Raw genomic sequence first — 24414 nt, forward strand, 5'->3', positions numbered from 1 at the left:
CAGCTCCCACTAGTGGTCAAGCATAAAAACTGCTTTCTGCTGTTTTCATGTAAATAAACATTGTTTTCGAAATGTTGCCATGAAAAAGTGAAACTTTCCTCAAACGATAAAGCATATATTATGCATTTTCATTGAAACGTTGTTGTGCAAACAGGGCTAAAGTTACGTTATCTGTTAATGCAGTGAATAGAATTCATTATTATAAATATATAAGTAGTTGCCACAACAAGTCATTGCAGCTTAAACTGTAAATTAGGTTAAATTTCTCATGGATTTTCTTCAGCTGCATCCAGGATTCACAACAATCAGGAGTTCATCCAATGTGCCACCAAGAGTGGCTTTTTGAAACGTCTCACAAGAAATAAAAGACGTAAACTTCATGGGAGACAGAAGAGGGGAAGCTTTATGGTCATATATGAGGTGGCGTTCACCATCCATGTCTACTGAGAACATCATCCCTCTCCCAGAGAGTGAGAGAGTCACTGAAGCAGACACTTAAAGTTTTAGTTGTAGAGAGGACTGTGTAAATTTGAAGAATTAGTAAATATGATTTGTAAATATAGTCAACAGAGTTCACTATTTGGAGCTATTATAACTAGATATAGTATTTTTTTAACATAATGCTTTTCTCACCATATCCAGGATTCAGGCTCTCATACGATCAAAACGAAAACTGAATGGGGTATTTTCACAGCTTCACTACTTCCTGAAAATAGCTGTGCACATTCATTTCCTGTCTTACATTACTGGCCAAACTGATTAATCCAGGTGTGTCTGGTTTAGACTGCTGCAACAAGACACACCTGGATTAATCATTTTGGCCAATAATGCAAGACAGGAAATGAATGTGCACAGTTAATTTCAGGAAGTAGTGGAGCTGTGAAAATGGCCCATTGAAGAAAAGCTTTGGGATCATTATTTGGTTAATGTTCAAATAAAAAACTTGGAAATTAGCTGAACTTTGCAGCAGTTTTGGATTCATTGTGCCAAAATCTGTAGTATTGTGAAAAGTTATACAAGTTATCAGTTAAAAAAAAGGGGGGGGGGGGGGTTTATGGTTAACTCAGTAACTCAGGCTCAGCAGAGATTTATTTCTACAACATGAAAGCCGTCCATCTATCTTCTCTGCATGGGTTCATGGTGGCAGCATGAAGAGCAAAGGAACCCTGTTATCTCAGCCCCGTGGAGCCTCAGGATTCAGGAAGCTCATCCTGGGGGACAGATCCAGTCCCTCCACCGAGGCCCCGGCTGACCTCGGGGTCCGGTCTCGGCAGGCTGTCTCCGGGACACGTCCAGGGAGAAGGGAGTCTGCTAATCAGATTCAGAGCGACCTCAGCTGGCTCCTCTCCGCTCAGGAGCAGCGGCTCTAATCTCAATCTAATCTCAATTCCTCGGATTAGGAGTTGTGGTAAAAAAAAAAAAAGGACTTTCCATTTTTATGGTGCCGTTTCTCCTTAACAATAAATATCATATATAATCCAGGTGTTATGTTAATTGATTTCTTTATAGTTTCTATGGCAATTCAAATTCAAAGTGAACTAATCTTATGTCTTTTCCAATACCACAGGAATATCTGTGACATTAAAGGGGTTGTTCGTCTCTTGTTACAGTCAGCAGAGCCTCAGCTGTAACTTTACTCAGGAGGACAAGTGTAGCACAGTCGCAGATACAGAGATAAGAATAGCTGATTCATGCAGCTCTCTCTAAAACTGGTGTCGGGGCTGATGGACACAGACTGCATGTGTGACGGAGGCTGCACTCACTCACAGATTTGACTGTGACGCATTAGTTGATGATGGATGTCACACTTACAATTGCGGGTGTAGTGACTGAGTGAGTTTGTGTGTGTGTGTGTGTGTGTGTGTGTATAGTAAATTGACGTGTCTATGGAGCCCAGTTCAAGCAATCACAGCCACAGCTGCATCCGGTAACGGCCAGGCGGAGCCGCTGTGATCGCAGCGAGAGGAACACGCTGTCCGGGCTCAGACTTTAAAAACGGGCGGAAGGAGCGGTAATAACGCCATCATGCAAAGAGTCGTATAGTCTCTGGTTTCTGTCGTAACTGTGCAGTTTTCCCCTGAAGGAAAAATGTTCATATAGATCAGAGGAATTTTCTCGGGCTTAAAATGAAGTACAGAAAAATCCATGCTGTGAGCCTTTAGGGGTTTTGTAAATCTCTGAAAAGCACTAAAGAACTTGAAGTGCCCATTTTTCTTTTATGCAGTTACACACTGATTCTGTGCGAGGTGTTTCAGTTTGAGATGACTGACCTACACTCACTCGGGATGCGCACAGTTAGTCAACTGGAGATTAAAGGTCCATCAAGAGATTCAGCAGTGAAACCAATCAATGTTTAATTGTGGACAGGGCTGCTTAACTGAGATGCAGCAATCCACCACTAGTCGGCGCTGCAGAGCCATCAGAAAGAAGTCTTCTTCCCGAGTGAACCCAAGTATTGAAACAGTGCAGTGGGAAGTCAGAGGGAAGTCCTCTCATGAAACCAGCCCAGACTGTCAGATAAAGCAATGTGCACAGAACCATGGCAGAGGCTACTAGCACTGCTAGCTAAGCTCAGGCCGGTTTGACATTGTTTACCCACAGATTTGTGATCCTACCGAGTCTGAGAAGAGAACATTGCTCATCCAGACATTGAAGATCTGGATCTACTTTCAGGATCAAGCTGCAGGAAATGAAAACGCAGCACTGGAGAACTTCTGCAGCACTGCATGGTGCCTCGCTGCTGAAGATATGCGATTAAAAGCTTCAAGTGCTCTTGACAACAACAATGTTTAGACGGCATCAGTAGAAAGGAACATCCAGAATATTCCTCTGAACCGAAACCCTGTCCTAGGATGAGAGGTGGCCTCTAACTTTGAGTAGATTGTTAAATCAGAGCGGTTTCACAGATCCATTGTTAGCTGTGTTTCCTCCGTCACACCCTCATCAGACCACTATTGTGGCCCCGCCGACTCCTCAACCAAAGCACCTAATGCGGTGCAATGTTCCACTACATCAATTCACAGCTTCCACACCCACTGAAATGCATTTGATTAGTCACCCCAGCACGGCAACCGGGACATAAATAATTCATCTGTGCAAATGACAAATGAGGCAATCAATTCTGGGACAGCATTCAAAGAGAAACTATTCAAATCCCCTCTAAATTAATTTTCTGCCTTTTAGTAGCCGTGGACTTGAAATCTTAATGCTGAATTCATCTGAGGATTTTTCTTTTTTTTTTGTTATTAAACTGACTTCTACAGACAAACTGAATCAGTAGGTGCTGAAAGTGTTTTATATAATGTAAGAGACATCAAAGTTTCATGACTGACAGTTGGCTTGAGAGAGTTCTTTTATTATTGGAATAGAGTGGTAAAAGGCTCCCGGACCACTGGCAGCACTGAAACACTGGACTTCAGAGCGTCTTGGTAATCTGGCTCGCCGGAGCAGCACGGAGGACAGCAGATCGTCACAGAGCAGAGAACAAACGCTTAAAGTGTAGAAGACAAGTGCCGGACTCATTTCATATTCCATCTGAGCGCAGAAGCAAACTCTCTATGAATGCAAACTTCTTGTGATGAGCAGAGCTCTTCTATAGAGAATGAGATCACACTCGACGCTGACCTGCGAGACTCGGAGAACAAAGAAACCCGATGCATAATGTGGCCACAATTATTTTGTATGTCACTTGTAGTCTGAGTGATGAGAGCAGGTCTGGAAGCACGATAAGACAAGGTGAATTAAGTACAAGGAGCAGAGCTGGAGAACCAAATTCAAATCCTGCATTAATTCCAGTGACCGGATCCAAATCCCCTGTTGTGAAGATTTCAACTTTTTTTTAAGTTATTTTTACAACAAATCACAGAATCTATCATGTCCAAATCCAAATTAATAAATCCACAGAATGAAATTACCTTCACAAAATGGTTAATTAAACGGTAACCAGACACAAACAGGTTAGAATTTCAGTTTGTGGTAATGTAAATTCTGCTATTGCAATTAGACTTGAAGCGATTGCATCAAATCCACTAATCCCTGTAATACTCCTTCACTTTGACTTTTGGAATGAATTTACTTGACGTTAAGAGGATATGAGAGGTAATGCCATCTGTCTCAAGATCAACATCACAAATCCACGACTGCCCCGATGAGCATTGATTATTTATGGAGTGAAATCGCACACACATGGGCACGGGGAACAATCCGCAAAGCATTCGTATTGAAGGACGACAGAGTTCGATTGCCATTACAGTGACTGTTAACTCTAAGACTAACAACTCCCAGGAGAATATGGACTGGGAGTCATGACACTCTGGAGAAAAACATTGTTGTTATTGTCCATCTCCTGGTATATGTGCACTGTGGATGTGAAGCATGAACCCACTACACCACCATGTGGCCTTGGTTATCCATCACGACGTGGAATCCAAGTGAAAATTTAACTCCACAACAAGAAAACAGCGTGAATCCTCTTTTTCTGGTTGTTTTCGCTCATTTCTCTGCCACAGAGTGTTTCAGCTCAGAGCAGCTCCTTGACATCCTTTGTGGGCTGCATTGTGTTATAATAGTCTTGTTTGACAGGCTAATCAGATGTCAAACACGTTTAGCGTATCATTTATTCTGGGACATCGCACTGGTTGCTCTCTTTTGGAGCTGATTGCAGCTTTGGAGCAAACAAATATGTTCCCATAGCAACTGTCAGCATCCCGATGCGATGTTGTTTTGTCCTCCTGACAGTTCAGAGCGAGCCCGGAGCTGTAGGAGGCCTCCGACAGGGACGCACAGGAAAAAAGAAAAAAGATAAAAAATTAGAAATGTACAAAGGCGTTACAAACAAGGCCGACAGGCAGAGGAATCCGTCACGCTGACGGCTGTCTGAGCGCTTCGCTTAACATTGAACCACCAGCAAAACTTTATTTATCAACCACAACTTCTTGGGGAGATAATCACACTCCATCCAGCGCTCGGCTTCCTCCTCATCCGTCATCGTCCAATACTTTATTCTTGACTAACAGGAAACACAGACCGCGGCCCACAATCTTTCACTCCGGCATGCGTGCTGCTCAGCCGAGGTGAAAGCCGTGGCCTTTGCTGAATTATCTTCCCTTTAATCAATGACACAGTGTCTGAGAAAAAAAAAAAAAAAATCTCCAGGAGAGGGGCAGGGGGGCAGAGGGGGGCCAGAGGGGTGCCAGAGGGGGGCCAGAGGGGGGCTTCGTACCCATCCGGCAAGTCTGTATCAGTGTGAACAATCGACATACAGACCTCACTGCAACATGCATTCATCAAAATGACAATGAGATTTAAGTATAAAGACAAATCGAACACAAAACATGAAAATGACAAAACTTAATTTTTTTCTGTTTTTTTTTTTTTTTTAACTCATGGTTTTGGTTCATCCTCTGGAGGAAAAGCATAAAGCTCTCATGAAAAAGCAGCCGAGTAAAAGATTAAACGAGGAAATGATTCAGGTTCAACTGTAAGTTATTAAATGTATTACTGCTGGAAAATGTTCTCAGTTTCTGTCCTGAGCAGCTTTCTGACTCGATCCTTCATCACTTTGTTCAAATATAGAGAAAATAAGATGGAATAGTTTCACTTCCTGAAACCAGGAGCAGAACTGCTTCATGGACTGAGCTGGTTTTTCAGGCCCCGTTTACACCAGTTTTCAAGTGAAAACGGAAAACTTTTCTTGCATTTTAGACGTCCGTCTTCACAACAACGGTGCTCAGAGCCACTGAAAACAGTTTTTTTGATACATTGATTCCAGCTTATTGTCCACATTGGTGGCTCAATTACATACAAACAGCTCCCACTAGTGGTCCTACGTGAAAACTACGTCATTTTCAGCATTTCTGTAAATAGACATTGTTTATCAAAGTGCTGCCATCTAAACACGACGATGCTTTTTCACTTGAAAACATTGTCTTCTAAATGGAGCCGTAGCAACCAGAATGTGTTGAGTCCCACTAATTAACATAAAGGGATTTAATTTGTTGTTTTACACCACCGGTCACACGGTTCTGATGCAGAGAGGACTTACTGACTTTGCATGTTCTCCCTGTGTGTGTGTGTGTGTGTGTGTGTGTGTGTGTGTGTGTGTGTGTGTGTGTGTGTGTGTGTGTGTGTGTGTGTGTGTGTGTGTGTGTGTGTCACTCATGGTTGACGGGGCTGAGACACCAGGTGGATGAAGCAAATTCACACTCTGAGCAGTTTGGACTTATATTTCAGAAATGTACTGTAACTTACCGATTAAAATCATTTCTAATTTCCCATCATAACTTATTCATTATTTTTTGTTATCTTGCTTGCTTGATGTTTTTGTGTTGAGATCAACAGTGTAAATTAACATCTAATCTTTGTTTCATTTCATTCGGTCTCATTTAGTGAGTGTGTTCTTCTGAACCACGTTCACAGGAGGAGCTGTGGCTCCAGAAGGTCACGATTCATTCAAATTGAGCAATGATCAACAGAATTTTACTATTGTGACGATAAAAGAAAGGATTTTAGCTCCTTTCCCATCACAATGTTTTTTTCAGATCACCAATGGATTTTGATTAAAGAGCTGATGTTTGGTTTTTGCTCTGTTGTGAAGAATAACATAAAAAAAAAATGTTGGCTTTTTGTGAGGAACACATTGAAAATGTTTTTTTTTTTTTTTTAAATCAAGGGAATAGCATATGAATGAAGACTAACAACACTGTATTTATATAAAATCTGTTGGATATGCATCATTTATGACTTCTTTTGCCTCTAAATAGGAAATAGTTGTTAGTAGACGTTAGTCAGAAATTCAATCAGCCTGTTCAATCAGTCCTACAATTATACAGTACATGGTCTGAATTTCAGATTTATGTAAAAATTACTCAAAATGAGACACAGGAGTGGAAAGGTTTTGCATGCATTAGTTTGGACTCTGGAATTTAGTAACAAGGAAGATTGAAATAAATGCAGAAGTTAGCAAGTGTGGAGCTGTTTTCCAATAAAGGGTTAAATGTGAAAGTGAAACTTCTCAAAGTTATGTCTGTATCTCTGAGGCAGTGATACTCTTGTGGCTTCCAGGATCTTGGCCCCACTGTGTGCATGAAGAATTCACTGGTATCTCTCTGTAATTAACTCACTATCACAGCTCCATTATCGTTCCTCTGGGCATCACATTATTTGCATTTTTTTTTTTTTTTTCTGAAAAAACAACTCAGCTGCAGAAATGAGTTTCCAGCGAAGGATTTCTGATCTGGCTGAGATGAATGAAAATGTACCTGAGCGTCCACGAGCAGGTGCCTCATCAGGGTCATGGACTTCCTCAAGGTGCCCCTCTCCCCCGGCATGAAGGCCTCCTCCTCCTCGTCCGCCAGGCTGCAGGGTCGGGTCACCATGAACTGAGCGATCTGGTCGTTCAGGCTGTTCAGAGACTGAACGGCTGCAAGAGAGGGAGCCCAGAGGTGAGACGGTGAGAAGCAAAGCCGCAGGAAAGCACAGCAGCTGATCTACGCGTTTCCTCCACTCCCATGTAGGTCAAGGAGCCGCAGCGTCTCGTCAAGCGCTTTCCCTCCTCTCTCACTGCTGGGATTTTCCGGCTCACGCTCGTGTGATGTGAGACGCTTCCTTCATCCATGGCTCAAGCTCCACTGTTCTCCTCCCCACAATAATCCCTCTTTTGGGCAAGAGGGGCATCATTAGGCTAAATCCATTACCGAGACACTGAAACGCGCGTTCAGTCCATCACATAATCCAATTCTGTAATAGACAAGTTCCAGTAATAATTTGTGCTATTTGTTTTGATTGCACGAAAGTACATTAAAAGCTGTTTGCTTCCAGGCTGTGGGTGGTAATACAGAAATGTTGAATCAATACTGACACAACACACAAAAATTCGGAACAATGAGCCTGCAGTTCATCAGCAACACAAGAGAAAAACAACGATGGACTGAATGAGACAAACAGTTACAGGATCCGCTCATCAGAAATCACAAATACGTGAAATATTGACGGACATGGTTCAAGTGTGGTTATTTAAACTATGGTTGAAATTTAAACGTTTTTGCGAAACAACTTTGTTGCGTTCAGTCATGTCTTTATGTTGGTGACTTCTGGCCTGGAGCCACCAGATATGATCTAATGTTGAAATGATATACACTGTCAACACGAGGCGGTGCAGCAGGGCTCCATTTGATTAGCCTGGTACGTTGGTGTGCAGAGTATGAACGCACACAACGTGAAACATAATTACTTCCAGCTCAGTCAGCCTGTTGCCAAACTCGCTCTGCGGTTCAGAGGGGAGGTGGAAGTGACCAGCACAGGAGTGAGAACCGGAGGGATGTACAGGTTTTCTCTGGAAATGAGCAGACAGCATTAAGAATTAATACAGCTGAGAAGTGTTTCCCAAACTTTTTACAGAGAGTTCCTCCTGAGAAAAAGTTGAATTCTTCAGGAGTAACGCCATTAACCATAACTCTACGAACTCATGAACTTTCTGCAGTTCTTTTGACATTTAAAAAATAAGCAAACGACTAATCAGCATGTGAAATGATAATGAAAGTTAATTGCCGTTCGCAACACTAATTGCAGTTTTTGGAAGCAGATTAATCCACCAATCAGTTTTTTATTCACTTTCTGAGCACAGAGAAGCAGCCGAGTGTCAGGTGTTGCTCACTCTCCCTCTCTCCCTCACACGGCTGAGCAGGCTGGACGGGGTCAAGCCAGGCTGAGTGACGGAGCGGCCGAGGCAGCGTGTGACTCACCAATGGCATTCAAGGTCGGCTTTTCAACCCAACGATCAAAGATTTATGGCCACGCCTCGCAGCCTTCTCTTGAACCGCGGGAGCACGGCAGAGAGGGGCAGGTTTACGAGGCCCGCAGGCAACGCGGCGTCCATCAAATCAGGGCCGGACGGCTGGGCGTGTGCGTGCGTGCGGGCGGGCAAATAAAATGTTTACGGCGGAGGTTGACGACTGGATTCTAATTTCGCATTCAACATTTACACGGTGTACCTGGCGGCCCCAAAACACGGCCGAACACGGGGGGTAATGGCACGGCGCGGCGGGAAATGACAGGCTGTCAGGCCGGGAGAGCCGACACGCCCGCTCTGCCTCTCCGGGCCACTTTCAATTCCTCATTCAGACACTCAGCCACACACTGAGACACATGATGGGCAAGACAGGTGGCTTTCTGAATAAACAACGATACTTCGGCCTCTCTACACACGTCAGTGTGCAACATCCCGACCAGCACGACGCGGCGTCCGACCACAGGTGTGAAGCATTAGGAACAAATTACAGAAACGGACAGAGATTACATCTCGCTCACGTAATTGCGAACCCGGGAAAGTCTTCTCCAGGCGGCTGACAGTCCTGATCAATGTTTGACAGCAGTTCAGCTGAGAAGTGAACATCTGTGAGCATTCGATACTCTTACTGGAGCGAACCAGCCGAGGCAGCTGCCAGGAGAAGCGTGCACACCTCCGGAGCTCAGCCACCAGTCAGGAAAAATGTCCGTGATTTCATGTTCAGATGAGATTTGATGACAACTATAAGTCTTTAACACAGTCTGGTGAAGCTGACCATCTGTGAACATTCTATTCATGCTGGACGGATGTCAGGGGAGTCACGACAAATGAAATGAACAATGAAAAGGATCTTCATTAATGGACGTTGTACTGTACTATTCGGTTAAAAACATAACAAATATGAGATGAACACAAAGAGAAAGCCGACAACTGTCACGATTCCATCCACTGTCTGCTTGTTGTGCTGCATGGGAGCTAAAGTCTGCCGCTAAGCGGCTCGCTGGAGCCTGTCCAGCTCGTCCTCTGCCCTCACTGCAATCAGACAAATATCAAACTGATCACAACAGAGGACGGAGCCGGTAATTACCTCTGAACAAACTGCCAAAACAGGCAGAAACTCAAACTATCTGGACGGAAGACAAACTGGTGACGGCAGTGGCTCAATACTGCCACTGAATGCAGAACAATCCTGCATGTTTGAAAGAGCAGGGAGTGAGATGTAGAAGAGTAAATCTAAACTAAACAGTGAGATTGTAGATGCCAAACAACATGAAGGTCTGTTTCCACCAAGTTTCAAGTGTATCATTTTTCGATTTCCAATTCAGAAAAGAAAAATGTGCACAGCAGCAGCGTTTCAGAAGAGCTCCGTTTTCCCCATTTACACAGAGACCATTTTAAAAAAGTTGCATTTTAACGAGACAGTCGGAGCGTTTTTGAAGAGTTCTACCTTGGGAGCAGTGTTCAAGAAGTTGCATTGTATTGTTGTCATCTAAACAGGTGCCCAAAGCGCAACAAGTTTTCCATTTGAAATCGTTTCTGTGTAAATGGAGCCTTAATGTCCCTTTGGCTAGTGTAGGCACATGATCAAGAGAGCTTTTCAGTTAAAGTATTCAATGGATGAATACTTTATTCCCAGCAGTTTTTAAGTGTTCCAATAAAAATTGCAGGTTGTGTAATTTTGATGTGGAATCTAATGCACACAGTCATTTGAATCAGAGGCTCATTGTTGTCACTGAGGCCGACTCCCACACACAGGTGGCCCGGCGCTGCTGCTGACTGGGACATGTGGACAGCTCATTACAATCTTTGTAACCACCCACAGGAGCAAAACAGCATCAACAATGAACTCTAATGAGGCATGTTGGTGTTTTGTCAGCCAGTACAGTCTTTTTTGAAAGGAGGGTATAATATGCACGCACAAAAAAAAAAAAAAAAAGAGAAAAGAAAAGAAAAGGCTCTCTCAGAAAGTGCCATCCCTGCTGTGGGAAAAATACCACTTTCACAAAAGGTTTTTTAGTTCATTTGTGAAATCAAACACAATAGAAGCAGAGGAGTTCTTCGACTGCAGATGTCAGAAATACTATAAAGAAATGTATTCAGCAGGGCCCCGGTCCGCGGCCCCACCAGGAAGTTTGATGAGGAAAATATGAAAGCTATTGCTCCGCTCGCTTTGGACAGCGCTGGTGACAGGAGCCCGAACGCCTCTGCCAAGGCAATTTGAGGAAGCTCCAAAAAATGTCACATTTGGATCCCAAAACGTCCAGAATCAGATGAAAGGATGGATGAGTTTATGAGAGTCTGAGGCCGTCCCGAGAGGCAGGGCTCGGCTACATTTCAATTACAGCAATGCCAGATAAACACACAACACAATCTCGCTGAGGGGTAAAAGCCTGCACTGCACCTCGACTGGGAGTGTAAAAGCATCTCCCTCTCTCAGGAGGAGAGCTGCAAAATGTTCATATTGAGGCTTTGCAAAACGTGCCACAGTACACTTTTTGTTTTTTTAAACGCACAAATTTAGAGGGCGATTACAGCTTGGAAAAGTTTCCTTTGAAAAGGACGGACTGAAACCCTCTCTCCGACTGTCAGCCTCGGCGCAGACCTGTAATTTTCCTGTTTGTCTCATTGTGTTGCGTCACTGTTTGCAGGAGGATCGAATCCCCCCCCGCTGACCGAGCAACGCAAGAGCTCAGAGAAACTGGACACTTTCTCCTCACAAGGAACACTCTGTAATCTTCCCGACACACTGCGTGTCAGAGACATGACAAATTCCAGATCTTCACAGATTAAAGGTATAACTATTGAGTTAAAAAAATATATGTTTTAAGGATTTTGATTTAGAATGCAAGTTAACTGTAAGCTAAATTAGAATCCAAAATGAGGGTCCAGCAAATATCTTGCATGCAAAGCTGTTTTGTTTTAGGTTTGTTTGTTGTTGTTGTTGTTTTTGCCCCAGGCAAAAGCCGCAGTGTAGAATCACTGCTCTGCTCAAGACGTGGTGATCCACAGCAGCCCTCCTAGATTTGCACCATTGTTTACGCTTCTTTATTCATTTAGCACAGCCAACGAGAACCGTGAAACGTTTTCTCAGTTCTCTCTGGAACAATGCTGATAAATCTTATTCTATCCCAACATAAAAATCAGACGATTAGTGCTTGGATCGTTACGTCTCTCTCAGCAAAGTCGATTCTAAAATGTAAAAATTGAAACAGCTTCTTGTCAAAAAAAAGAAAAAGAAAGAAAGATAAAAATCAATTGGCAGATGTATACATTTGACCCAGAATTGTCCTTTCAGCACAAACCGTTGAACTGAAAGGCTGGAGAGAAGCACCTGAAGTCAAACTCGGATAAAAGAGTGTGAAGAAAATCATTTCACCCAGAGACATCAGGAGGCCCTCCGCCTCTCTGCTGCAGACTCCGGGCTCTGCCCTCACTGCAGCCTCCTCCAGCTCTCTCGCCGTCTGCTTGTCAGTGCAGCTCGGCTGGACGGCGACCAGCTGACTGACTCCTTCTGCAAATGTGTTCCACCTATTCACGCCGAGGAGCTCGCTGGCTGCCTTGGCCGTATGCTTGGGACTGTTTCGCTGTTCTGCTGAACACAAAGTCCAGTTTTTGAAACGCGATCATCCTGTTGAATCCGAGTTCTGCAGTCGACGCCAGGCTGCCAGTTCCACTGGCAGCCGTTCAGGCCAGAACCAGAACAGAATCATCACCGTGTGGAGCAGAAGGAACGCTTTGGGTCATGAGCCCACATTTCCTCACTTTCATTATGTTGACAGAAGTTTGTTCCTGAGCTCGACTGCTTTGTGTTTACGAACATCCAACCTGTCATTTCACATGTTGAAGCTTAGCAAAGGTTTGGCATCTTGTGGTAAATCTTCTGTTTTCTTTAATTGCCCTGTTGATCTTTGACAAGCAATCAAGCATTTTCACAATCCAGAGCCTTCTTGACAGGCACTCAGGGTTTATTTGTTCCCTACGCTAATTATTTTAGGAACATTTTGTTTTGCAGATTTGTGTTATTTGCTGCTTCTCTATCGTGCTGATGATGCCTCTGATAAACTGCTTTCTCTGGCCTTGTGATGATCTCCTTTACAGAAACGCTTCATAAAAAATGTAGAACTCTACACCAGCTTCAACAGCAACGCCTCACTCGGAGCAAAGTTTGAGCGCAGAGACAGTCTTTGGATTATCAGACAGAGCGAAGCTGCAGCAGCAACATTCTGCATTGTGGACTGAAACATTTGATCCTCCGCCTGCAGCTCAGCTCCACTGCCTCCTGATGCAGAGCAGTTCGGCTTGCTTTCACAGGCAGACCTGGGGATGTGCGACTACGAAGGCTGTTTTACCGCAGTGGTGGATATGCTGGGAGACCGACCGGGACAAATTGCATGCTTTCTGCGTTTTTCTTTGTGCTGTCATGCTTCCACAGGGCCGGAGCTCGGAGAAATCAGAGTCTGCTCAAAACAATCAGGCAGACAGGAGCCGAGGCAGACCGCCAGGCGTCTCATCTCCGTCCACAGTCCCGGTTTTATTCTCATTTCCAGGCATGTCCTGGCTTGTTTGGATGCTAAGTTGTATTTGATATAATCAGGGCCGAATTCAAACACTTCACCCGACTCAATCAGTTCCAGGGAGATAGATCACACACATCTACTCTGCATATTTTCTATCCAGTTTTACTGACTTCCAGCTGGTGGACACTGAACAATAATGTGTCAATGGAAAATAAGACTGTAATCGGAACGTCACAAATCGGCCGATTGAGCGTCACATTAAATGGATTGCCTCATTCTTTGAGTTGGTCTATTCTCTCAAATTGACTTTAGACTTTAAAATTATTGATAGAAACTCTACAAAAACTCATTGAGGTTCCATATTTCAGTGGTAATGTAAACAGTACTCATCATCTCAGTATCACATTTTACCAAACACAAGAGGCAGAGAGAGAATACAGCATTTGTACCGTTACACTGCTGACATTGTGCAGTATTATTCTCAAACACTTTCAAAGTAGTTGTTCCTGTCAATGGGACTGAATCGACAGAATCCTTTTCATTTAAACTACCAAGATAAACTGTATATGTTCAAATCACAATCCTAGATCATGAAATAAGACATTCCAATAATGAAATGTCACTGATTCCCCCAGAACATTCCTGTGGGAGTGATATCTATCACTTTAACAGACAGCAAATCCTGAGCTCAATCTAAATATAGTTATTAGAGTGAGGCGAACCACGTGCAGAATGAGTGTGAAGTTATTGGAGTTTCATGAGTTTCACTCTTGATGGTTCAGTAATGACTGATTTGTTTTGCTAATTTTAAAATAAATGAGTTTGTGGTGAAGTTTCGATCACTGTATAATGAATGAAAGTAATCTATTTTTACTTTGTTAAGATGGTTTTTAAGGTATCTGTACTGTGCTTGAGTATTTATATTTTGAGAACATTTTACTTCTTATAAGACACATCTCTTTATTATTATTTTAGTCAAACTTACTCATTCTTTGTATTAACCTCTATAAGGATGATTTAGAGCTGCTGTGAAACGATCAGAGCAGCATTTCAAAACCTGTACTTTTTTTTTTTAATTTGACTTCAGTGAAAATGTTGAACTACCTGTCACCGTACTTCGAATAATAAGTACTTTTAGCCATGCTATGCTAAATGTCTTTGGTTTAATAGTCCATAATCCAGAAACTATAAACACTAAGATAGTTCGTTCAAAGCCAGGAGACCTTTGTTACATGTTGTTTCTCATCTGCCTCTCCCCTGCTTTTTAATCTCTACTGTATGCTCGATAATAAATTCATAAAATAAATCTCAAAATGTTTGTGAAACCTCAAGGTGAGCTCATCAAGGTGATTCTTGCAGACTTTAAAAAGCTCGCTCTAAAAATCACAGGAGGCGCAGAGCAACTTACCCGCACAGGCTGAATAAAATGAAAAGTAAAGTGACCTTAAAGTGTGAATGAATAGCCTTTTTTATTTTCCTAATTGAATGACGAACTGTGCAAAGCGGCTCCACAGAAAACACACGTAGACATGCATGTCATCCTTCAAACTGCACGGCGAAGATGAGCTCAGACGACGTCTCTTATGAATCCGACACCCTGCAGATGATGATGCAACGTCTCATCTGCATATCTGAAAATACAGCTACTGGCTAACAGATCAAACACTTCTCTCGGTGTTAATTCTGAAGGTTTCCTCTTAATAATTCACCGTGCGATTTCTCAAAAAATGGCATCTCTGCACACATCTCCAATCTTGAAATATGTGTGGTGGAAGTTTCTTCCCGGAAAGGTCACAGAGCGTCTGATGCAGTGAAACCTGCTCTGATACTGTAGGAAGGAGCGAGCCGAGTCCTGCAGATTCGACTGGAGCTACATGAGAGTATGAAGCTCTGCTGTGGCAGCAGCAACTGCAGGAGGGATTTCATTTTGCCCACAGCAACATTGCCACCACCTGGTAGCTTTGATGCATGCTTCAGAGAGAAAAAGAGACCTTTCTGAGTGACAGTAGTCGAAAAGAGGGACAGTTTCTCCGAGCTGAAGTAGAGACAAGGGCAAAGCGTACACATCTGTCAGATTATTTTAGACATCTGCTATGTCCTTCAAAAGAAAAACCATGAAGTTTGAGAAGTGAATCCAAAACATGGATCATTTACGCCACTTTATTCTACAAAAGTACACAGAGAGATGGAGCTGTGGGTGAACCTCACAGTACATCACAAAATAAACACACAGATAATTTACTATTTAACTAACTGGTGTTAAACACGCTTGTTGCAATGTGGAGCTAAACCTAGCACCTGGAGAAAACCCGGGACGGATAGCCAAATTCCACACAAAAAGGCCCCCTATCAGCAGTACACACACACACACACACAATTTTGTGCCACCAATTAGCTACAAATGTCCATTTTTAGAGTGAAGAAAACCAATAACAGATTTGCAGCTAGAACATGCAAACTCCACAAAGAAAGGCACCACAAACTCAAATACTAAGATATGGATATGAGAGGATATGAGAGTGCCGACCACTACACACTCACACATGAATGCCATCAGTAATGTAGGGCAGCAATAAAGCATCACAGTTCAGGGTCCGCTTAAAATAAACACGTTCAGCAAGAAATTAAGAAACCATATGAAGACCTTTCACACATAGTTTCACAATTAAAATGAATGACAAGGCATAAACGGTAAACTGAGAATTTTCAGACTCATAATCAGAATACGGTTGCTGTTTTGAATTGTTCAGCATGGTACAAAGGGGAGGGTGTCCGTCCCTGACTGTGCATGGCTTTGATCAGTGTGCCACCTAGTGAGAAGTGCAGGAGATCAGCACTGAACAATCTCTTTTCTTCCCTTAACTCAAAGTCTTTAGGAAAACAAGTCCCGGGGGCAGCGATGAACCGTTGGCTCAACATAAAAGCCCCCTGATGGCCCTTTGATAATCTGCCTTAGGCCAACTCCTCAACACCTGATGAAACTTCACAGAGGGATTGTGACTCAACAAAACTCCTGCACTCGGCTGCACACACGCGCACACACACACACACACTTCATTTAAAGTGATATCAGGAGCAGTGGTGTGTGTAAATGGCAAATAGAGCAAGTAACTGCTTGTTCAAAGGGTCAGGGGTCAGTGGATGGACTGTTAACTCTGGCAGTTAAACACGAATAAAGTTTTGCATTCATAATAAGTCCTTGCTAATTAGTTCAGCGGTTTTCAAAGCGAGGGGCAGGTTCCCCTGATGGGCCATGGGATGGCTTCAGGGTGGGCAAAACTGCAGCATGAAATTTGGCTTTGAACTTTTAGAGGGAATAACATCAATTAAATGGAAGCTAACACTATTTTCTTAACGAAAGCACAAATGTTTACATTATTTCTTCTGTGTAGAGAAGTACGGTGACCCAGAAGGGCTGGCGACACAACAAAACTGCAAATGCCACAACACAATGAAAAATCTCAACACAACAACAAAAAGGCACAAAGCGCCAACAAAAGGTTACAACACAACAACAAAAATCACAATGCAACCACAAAAAGTCACAATAAAAAAACAAAATGCCAAAACAACAACAAAAGCCACAACACACCAACAAAAAGTCAAAGCAGAAGTGGAAGTCAGTGTTTATGTTAGGACTGCAGATGTATGTTTTTTTTCCCCCATTCTACCCTTCTTGTTAGTTCAAGTGGCTAATATTTAGTTATTTTATAAAAAAAAAAAAAATGCCACCATTGTGACCGTTTGTTTTATTTCCACAGTGAAATGTACTGTCCTTTTCAGGACACCTAACATAATTGGAGAGTATGATGTTAAAACTGAAATACTGTTTGTGATCCATATAACTAATGTAGCTGAATTAACTTTATCTTGTAAAGTTCCAATTTCTTTGTAACAAAGACGATAAAATATTTAAAATTAAGTTAAATTTGATTTACTTACGACTCATTAAATCCCTCTGGTTGGAAGAACAGCCTTTTGTTCCGGTCTGGGGGACAATATTTTCTGACGGACCCAAACGATTGATAGCAGAATACATACATACATAATATTTTGACTATTTCAGAACGATGAGCTATAGGCCTGTTGTTGATTTTTGAAAATACAATCACTATCATCGAGCAGCAATGTATAATTTACATGTCATTAAACTCTCCCTAAATCAAAATAGTCCGTCAGAAAATATTGTCCCCCGGAAGCAAAACCTGTTCTCTGCTTCCGTTGCTTCAGTTTGATCCTGGACTTAGCAGTCTTTTGTGGGGAGTGTGTTTTTTTGTGGATTTTCTCCGGGTACAAGGTGAATGATGAATGATTAGATCCCATTAGAAATTCACACCCATATTTTATAGGTGAAACTTTTTTTTTTTTTTTTTTTAATTTCACAATAGTGTCCCATTTACACAAATGGCAAACCCTGAAACAGTAGTTTTCACATTAGGCCACTATTAGTTGTCCTGTTAGTCATGTTTGCAATCAAACCACACACACTTGCACAGAGAAAAACATGCTATAAACTTTAGCGATGGGACTACACAGATATTTATATGGACAGGCGACCAGTTTGAATTGCTTTTCCAGGTGATTCTCACCTCTAAAACTATCAAGTCCCAAGAGAATGTGAACTTGGAGTCATGACACTATGGAGGCTGAAACCGTTATGATTGTCCATCTACTTTAGTTCAGTTGAACTACAGTGCCAGAGAAGAAAAAGGCAGCAGGAATCATTAGTAAAATCATTCAACAATGTGTTGAACAACAAATACTGACATAGCTCTTTGTAATCCTTTGTTCTTGTTTTACACTTGAGGAGTTTCTTTGTTTTGATTATATTAGTGCTCTCACTTTACTGCAATCTGCCTCATCTGGTTGTAAATCACAAAGACACTAAAATCATTTTGATGAGAACAGGAATAAACGTGTCGCATGGAGCAGTGTAGGTGGATTAAAAGTAGCTTTAGTGACAGGCACAACAGCAGTGACTGAGAAAAACAAAAGCTTAATTTAAGCAAAACACTTCACTGCCTGGGTGTTGTGTTCTATTAACAGCAGACTTTTATTCTATACAATGAAAAGCAGCAGTGCTACAACTTTACCGCTGTAATTTAAGATCCCTATTAAAGTCAGCAGCTATGATTTAAAGTCTTTACTCAGCAGTACTCAGTGTTTTTGGTGAATTTGGCTTTTCTTTTGTGACTGGTCGTCACAGAGGTCCGCGCTGGGTCCAGTGGGTGAACCTGCATACAGCGTTGAGTAACCAGGAGCTTCATTTGCTCTTCTCTATTTCTGAGAGACTCAAAACACTATCTAGTGGTCAAAAACCTGTAACCTGCAAGATTAAACAGGCAGAGATGGTGTAAAACGTGCTGCTGTGTTAACCCATACCAACAAAACCTTTGAAAAATAATCTTTGAGTCAGTTCATTTTGTTTATTCTTTGAGGTTTACAAGTTCCACCTGGTGGCACATAAGCTTGAGTTTTAATCTTGAATGACAGATCAAATTCTGGCAGGAAGAAAAGAGGTACCAATGCCTACTGTAGAAAATAAAATGACTGCTGAAAAAGGAGGAGGGATAAACTTAAATACATTATTGTGCTCAAGTATCACGTTTCACCAGTAAAGTTTTTTGCAGTTGTGGCTGTTGTGTGTCCGTGTTTAGCAAGTTATTCACTGAAATAAGACATACGCAGCACAAAAATGGACCCGGGAAAGAAGGTGCATCGCTAATAGCTGTTTTCAACAACAGCTTCGAAGCATGAAAACAAGCTTAAGGAGAAACTTTGAAGATGCGACTGGCAGACAGCAGAGGAGAAACCTCTCTGCATCAGCACAGATAAGAAGAAGGAATCAGAATCCTCCCGTCTTTTTTACCGAGTCGGGGTAAACACTGCTCGTTAGAGCAGACCTGTGTGAGCTCAAACATGACATTTCAAATTCCAAAGGCTGCAACGCTGGAGTGCTTTTGGAAAGCCGAGGCTACAGGCGGCACCGGTGACAGGGCTGTGGCCAATTAGGACTGTTTGTGAGCCAGAGTGTGAACCTGTCTTTCAGGACAGATGAAAGTGGGTCAGAGCCGCGGCACAATGGCAGGTAGCACGCAACTCACAAAGTTTGAAGTAAGACAGACGAGGATTAAAAGGCCTGAACTTCAAATTCGCTCTAATGTGAGGTGACAGCTTGGAATCCATTATCATTATCTGCCACTTTGATGCTCAAAATTCAATTTCAGAGCAGGTTTGTGAAAGTTGACGGACCCCTCTGAGTTCAGTCTGCAGGTATTACCACTATCATTCATTAACGCGCTCCTGTGCAGGTAAACAACTCTGAGAGTTCAAAGGCACATCGGCTGAACATCCTATCCAGGTAGGCATCCCTGCGTGGAGAAAGCGGTTTCCAGCACATTTCGCGGGCTTTTTTCACTTCCCCTTCACATCAAACGCTGCGAGCTGCGTTCATATTCACATGGCTGCGACTCGTGAGGAGCTGCAGAGAGCCGAACCGAGCGCTGTTTAACGACGCCGAGCATGTCTGCAGAGGACAGCACCGGCCAGAATGACACCAGAGTCGTGATGCAGAAACCACTCGAGATAATTGCTGGTCCGACGCGGTCGTGAACCAGAACGGAGCCTCTGATTTATAGCTCCGCTTCAGCATGTCTGATGTCAGCTCACACACCAGGGATGGACGATACAAGAGGCTTCATCTCCACACAAACTGCAGCGATGAAAGCGCTTCTACAAAGACCACATGTGAGGTTTCGGTCTGTTTGCTGTACTTTTCTTATGAATCATCTGTTGGAGTTTAAGCAGTAGAAGAATGGTTTTTTTTTTGTTTGTTTGGTTTTTTTTTTTTTTATAGCTTTGCACAGAATGTTAAAATTTACCATTGGCAGATGAAATATGAGGCAAACTCGAGAAGGAATCCATCCATTCATTCATTTTCTTTTTGTCATGGCAGGGTCACAGCGGCCACATACAGCCCAGTTTCATCTGAAGTGACACCATAATGACCTTGAAATTTGAACTAAAATTCCAGTATTTTCACAAAACTATCAATTGCTACCCAAAATGACTACAAATCCAACATCAAGGCAATTTTCAAGAGACCTTCTGCCACGAAATGCAGTGAAAGGTCTCGTCCTCGTGTCTGTCCAAAGTGCAACCTGCCATTTATTCCACTGTTAGCTTCTATCCACTCCGACAACTAAAGTCAAATTAAGTAGATATCAGATATGCAGGAATGGAAACTCCTGTCCATTCTGTTAAAATGTACTCGTATGCAGGGTGTGATTTTTCTTGAAAGCAGAAGAAAACAGCTAACAACATTGAGGGTAAAAAAATACTAGTCATTCCATGAAAGCACAAAGATTCACAACTTTTAGAGTTTTACGGTAGTTTAAAAAAACCCTGTAATGATGTAACCCAGACTAAATGAATGTAAGACCGTGATAAATGTTTGAGTTATCCTGGGTGCAAAGACCAACCATAGCTGTCAGTTTCAAAGCATGAGCCTTCAGCTCTTCTCATGCTCAATCCTGAAAACAAGTCTTCAACCATTTAAAGCGTCTCAAAAACTATAAAACTACCAGAAGGCAGAGAATTACAGCTTTGCATCCATATATGTAGTGATAGAGGAGAATCTAAACATTTCCTCAGTAGGGCCATCCAATAAAAACCAAGAATCACAGTTTTACCATGAGCTCCTCCTTACAGTTAAACAGACACCTGAATGCTGAGGACCTGTCAGACATGGAGAGTCGCGGTGTCAGCAGGACCCTATGAGCCAGCTGAACGTCTCTTTTCCTCCTCAGGCTCTGTTGTTGGATTGGAGTGACGATAAGAGACTACAGGTTTTGGGCTGTTAGACCAGCAGGCCCACTTGTTGGTAGATTGGTTACAAATAAACATAATAAACAAAAATCCTGGCGTATTGGAACCAAATATCAAAACACACTTACACAAACCCTGTTCTCAGTTTGATCCTTCGTTTCCAAAATGTTTAAAACTTCAGATTCTTCAGATCTGACAGCCAAGCAGGAAGAAGGAGAGAAGGACGTCCTTCATGCTTTTATGGTGAATTGAGCAGAGCATACCAGCTGTGACAGATTAGAGATGGCATAAATCAGAAAAACTCTTTGATTTCCTTTATTTTTGGACTTTGGGGAAATTGTAAGATTTTGATGAGTAGTTGCCCCTTTTGTTTTACTTTCTATCAGTATTAATTAAAAAAATAAATGAATAAATATGAATCCAAAAATGAGCACTATGATGTTCAATTCAATTCAATTCAATTCAGTTCAATTCAATTCAATTCAATTCAATTCAATTCAATTCAATTCAATTCAGCTTTATTTATGAAGAGCCAATTACAACATAGTAATTTCTAAACACTTTTACAGAGAAAACCCAAAAGATCCACATGAGCAGCATAAGCGACTGTGGAAAGGAAAAACTCCCTTTTAACAGGAAGAAACCTTTGCAGAACCAGGCTCAGAGGTGGCGGCTTTCTGCTGTTGGGGTGAGGGGACAGAAAGAGAAGGAGATAGGACAGACAGTTTCTTGTATCTACAAACATTTCATATATAAACACAGGGTGCATAGGCTACAAGAGGAACAATCATCATTGACATGTAGTAATACAATAAAATAACATTGAAACGAGAGAAAGGAGCAGAATTGGGAGCCGGTTCCACATGGTAGGAGCCTGGGGTTAAGTAAACGCTTACACCCACTGGGTCCGGGTTACCTCGATTAATCAGTGGAGCAGCCGTTTTGATTGATGTCCAATTAGAACTGAATGCACCCATTGAATCCAGGTTGTCTCATTAGATCAATGGATCAGCCGCGATTGATGTTCTGTCTGCGATCCCTCAATCGCGGCTCTAGTCCACCTGAGAGACAGCCTCTTCGTCCAGGGTTTTGGTGTTCTGACTGATGTTATATGCAGAGTGTGAATAATATAAATTACAGAATAATGTTATCATAAAATATTAAAGGTACAGTTTTTTTGTTTTTTGAAGGGGAAAAAAACTCGGTAAAATTAGCTAATGCCACTTCAGACTTCACCTCTTTGAGCGAGGCATTCATTGAATAGTGTCGGTGTCAGTTCAGAGTTAATTGTGTGAGTTTCACTCTCATCAAGTTCCAGCCGACGTCTTTGTTTTATGTCTTATCTTCTCTGCTGAAGTGGATTTATTCTCCCTATTTCCATAGATAAATTCAACACAAGGTGATGTACATAGAGGGGGAAAACAGCCCCCATCAGTTTACACCCAGCCAGTCTGTGTACAATAGAGGGAAAAAACTGCAGAGATCCATAATTAGAAACTATCCGAACTTTACAAACGCAGATGTGTTGTCACATATGAGGGTCTCTGACTGGCTGTGAAAATGTCTAATTAAAAAGTGGAAGAGTTTTTCCACATCTATTTATCTAGCAGGAAAGAAAAAATGTAAATAAGCACCGACTGGAAGCAGGAAAGACAGCTTAGCTGCGCCTGTGTAAGTCTCTTCTAGTGATCCTGAGCTTGCTTTTCAATATTAATAATATAAATGTCAGTTACTCTGGTTCATTTGGATTCTTTAAAAATGTAAGTCTCATTCTATGAAATTTTTATTTCGAGTTTTTTTTTTTTTTTTTTAACCTGGGGCTGCACAGTCAAGCAGAGGTTTGTGTTCTCTTCTGTTAACATCCAGTCTTGGCCGATCTGTCTGGAGTTTGCATGTTCTATCAAGAACATGCAGCTGAAGTCAACTGATGACTGAAAAAAAAGATAACTGTTCATGTTTGGCTGTTACTGGGATCAAAAGACAGACATGCTCTGAATATTCATATTCTGCATGTCATTATGTTTAGCCAATCAGTTGACGCCAAACTGCTGCAAAGCCCCGCCCACCAGGTGGATGTGAGTGTAGAAAAAAATGTGGAAATTAGGAGGAACTGAGAAAGGCTTCGGTTTTTCTCATAAAATCTCCAAACACCAAGATATTATCACATAACTGTTTGTATTTATTGCAAATCACATCATTATCACAATACCAGATTATTGCACTTCCCCTGATGTAGTGTAGAATAAATGTTTTTACTGCACGAGTTATTCACTTTCATAAACACAGCTGTTGTGAATGAGCTTCATTACTGCCGGGCTCACTGTACTTTACTTCCCTGTTAATAAGAGTTTGAGCTGGTGAGAGCAGCCGGTTTTCCTGCTGTCTGGGGGTTTACGGAGGGCAGCGACACCGAGATGCTGCCGCGCATTCGGAGTGGAATCACAGATGAGAACAAATGAAGGCGTCAGTCATCCTGCTGCCTCCTGAATGCTTCACTCTGGGAGGGCCGACGCCTCCTCGCCGCTCCGCAGGCTTATGCAGAAATCGCTGCAGACCTCGTGCTAAGAGCATTAAGCGTCTGACACGGGACCCCGAGTGTGTGAGGCGAGTGTGTGAGGCTGGTGTCAGTGACAAATCCGTCAACAAAAGTAGCAGCTAACGTGACGCGATGTGCTGACTCTTTACCAGCATTAGCACGCATTACCCGGGGTCATGTTTACACAGCAGGCAGTCACTAACACACACACACACACACACACACACGGACATAGTGACACTCTCATCTTCATTTCATAAACCTCCTGGTATAAATCCAGACTTCCAGAATAGCAGCGTCTCCTCAGCCAGAGTCACAGCCAGCCTTTTCTCATGATATAGATGTTTTTATTCTCCCGTGATCCGGTGACACGTCTTAAACTCGGCTCTTTTCTTTCGTCTGCTCGATGCAGACATCTAAAGAAAAGCACGGCGTTAAAGATTCTCCTCCCTTTGTGGTATAAATTGGAGCGTCTCGTCTCCCAGGCATATCTGATTTACGGCGCGTAGGTTCAAACGGAGCAGCGCTCATTAGCTTTCTCGCTGTCAGAACGCCTCTGAACTTCATGCACTCCAGCAACAAGTACGCTACTTTCTCTCCAATTTATTGGAATAACCAAAACCACAGGAAGATACTCGGATGGAAACATCCATTCATGCATACGCCGGGACTACAAAGCACTGGAGCCAATCAGAGAGGACTGTGGGTAAAGGCGGGGTGCAAATGGACATGGCTGCTTGAAAATATAA

The 24414-nt window shown here is 42.5% G+C and overlaps 1 protein-coding gene across 2 annotated transcripts in view; it reads right to left on the reverse strand.

Annotated features, from left to right (window-relative positions):
* Window positions 1-24414, reverse strand: part of kaznb (kazrin, periplakin interacting protein b) — a 159120-nt gene that overhangs the window by 123166 nt on the left and 11540 nt on the right. For both annotated transcript variants that reach the window (XM_030091512.1, XM_030091514.1), the window contains exon 3: window positions 7260-7420. In XM_030091512.1, coding sequence (XP_029947372.1) covers window positions 7260-7420 — 161 coding nt within the window. The remainder of the gene's footprint in view (window positions 1-7259; window positions 7421-24414) is intronic.

This window comes from Salarias fasciatus, chromosome 5 (genome assembly GCF_902148845.1).
Source record: "Salarias fasciatus chromosome 5, fSalaFa1.1, whole genome shotgun sequence".
NCBI classification, from domain to species: domain Eukaryota; kingdom Metazoa; phylum Chordata; class Actinopteri; order Blenniiformes; family Blenniidae; genus Salarias; species Salarias fasciatus.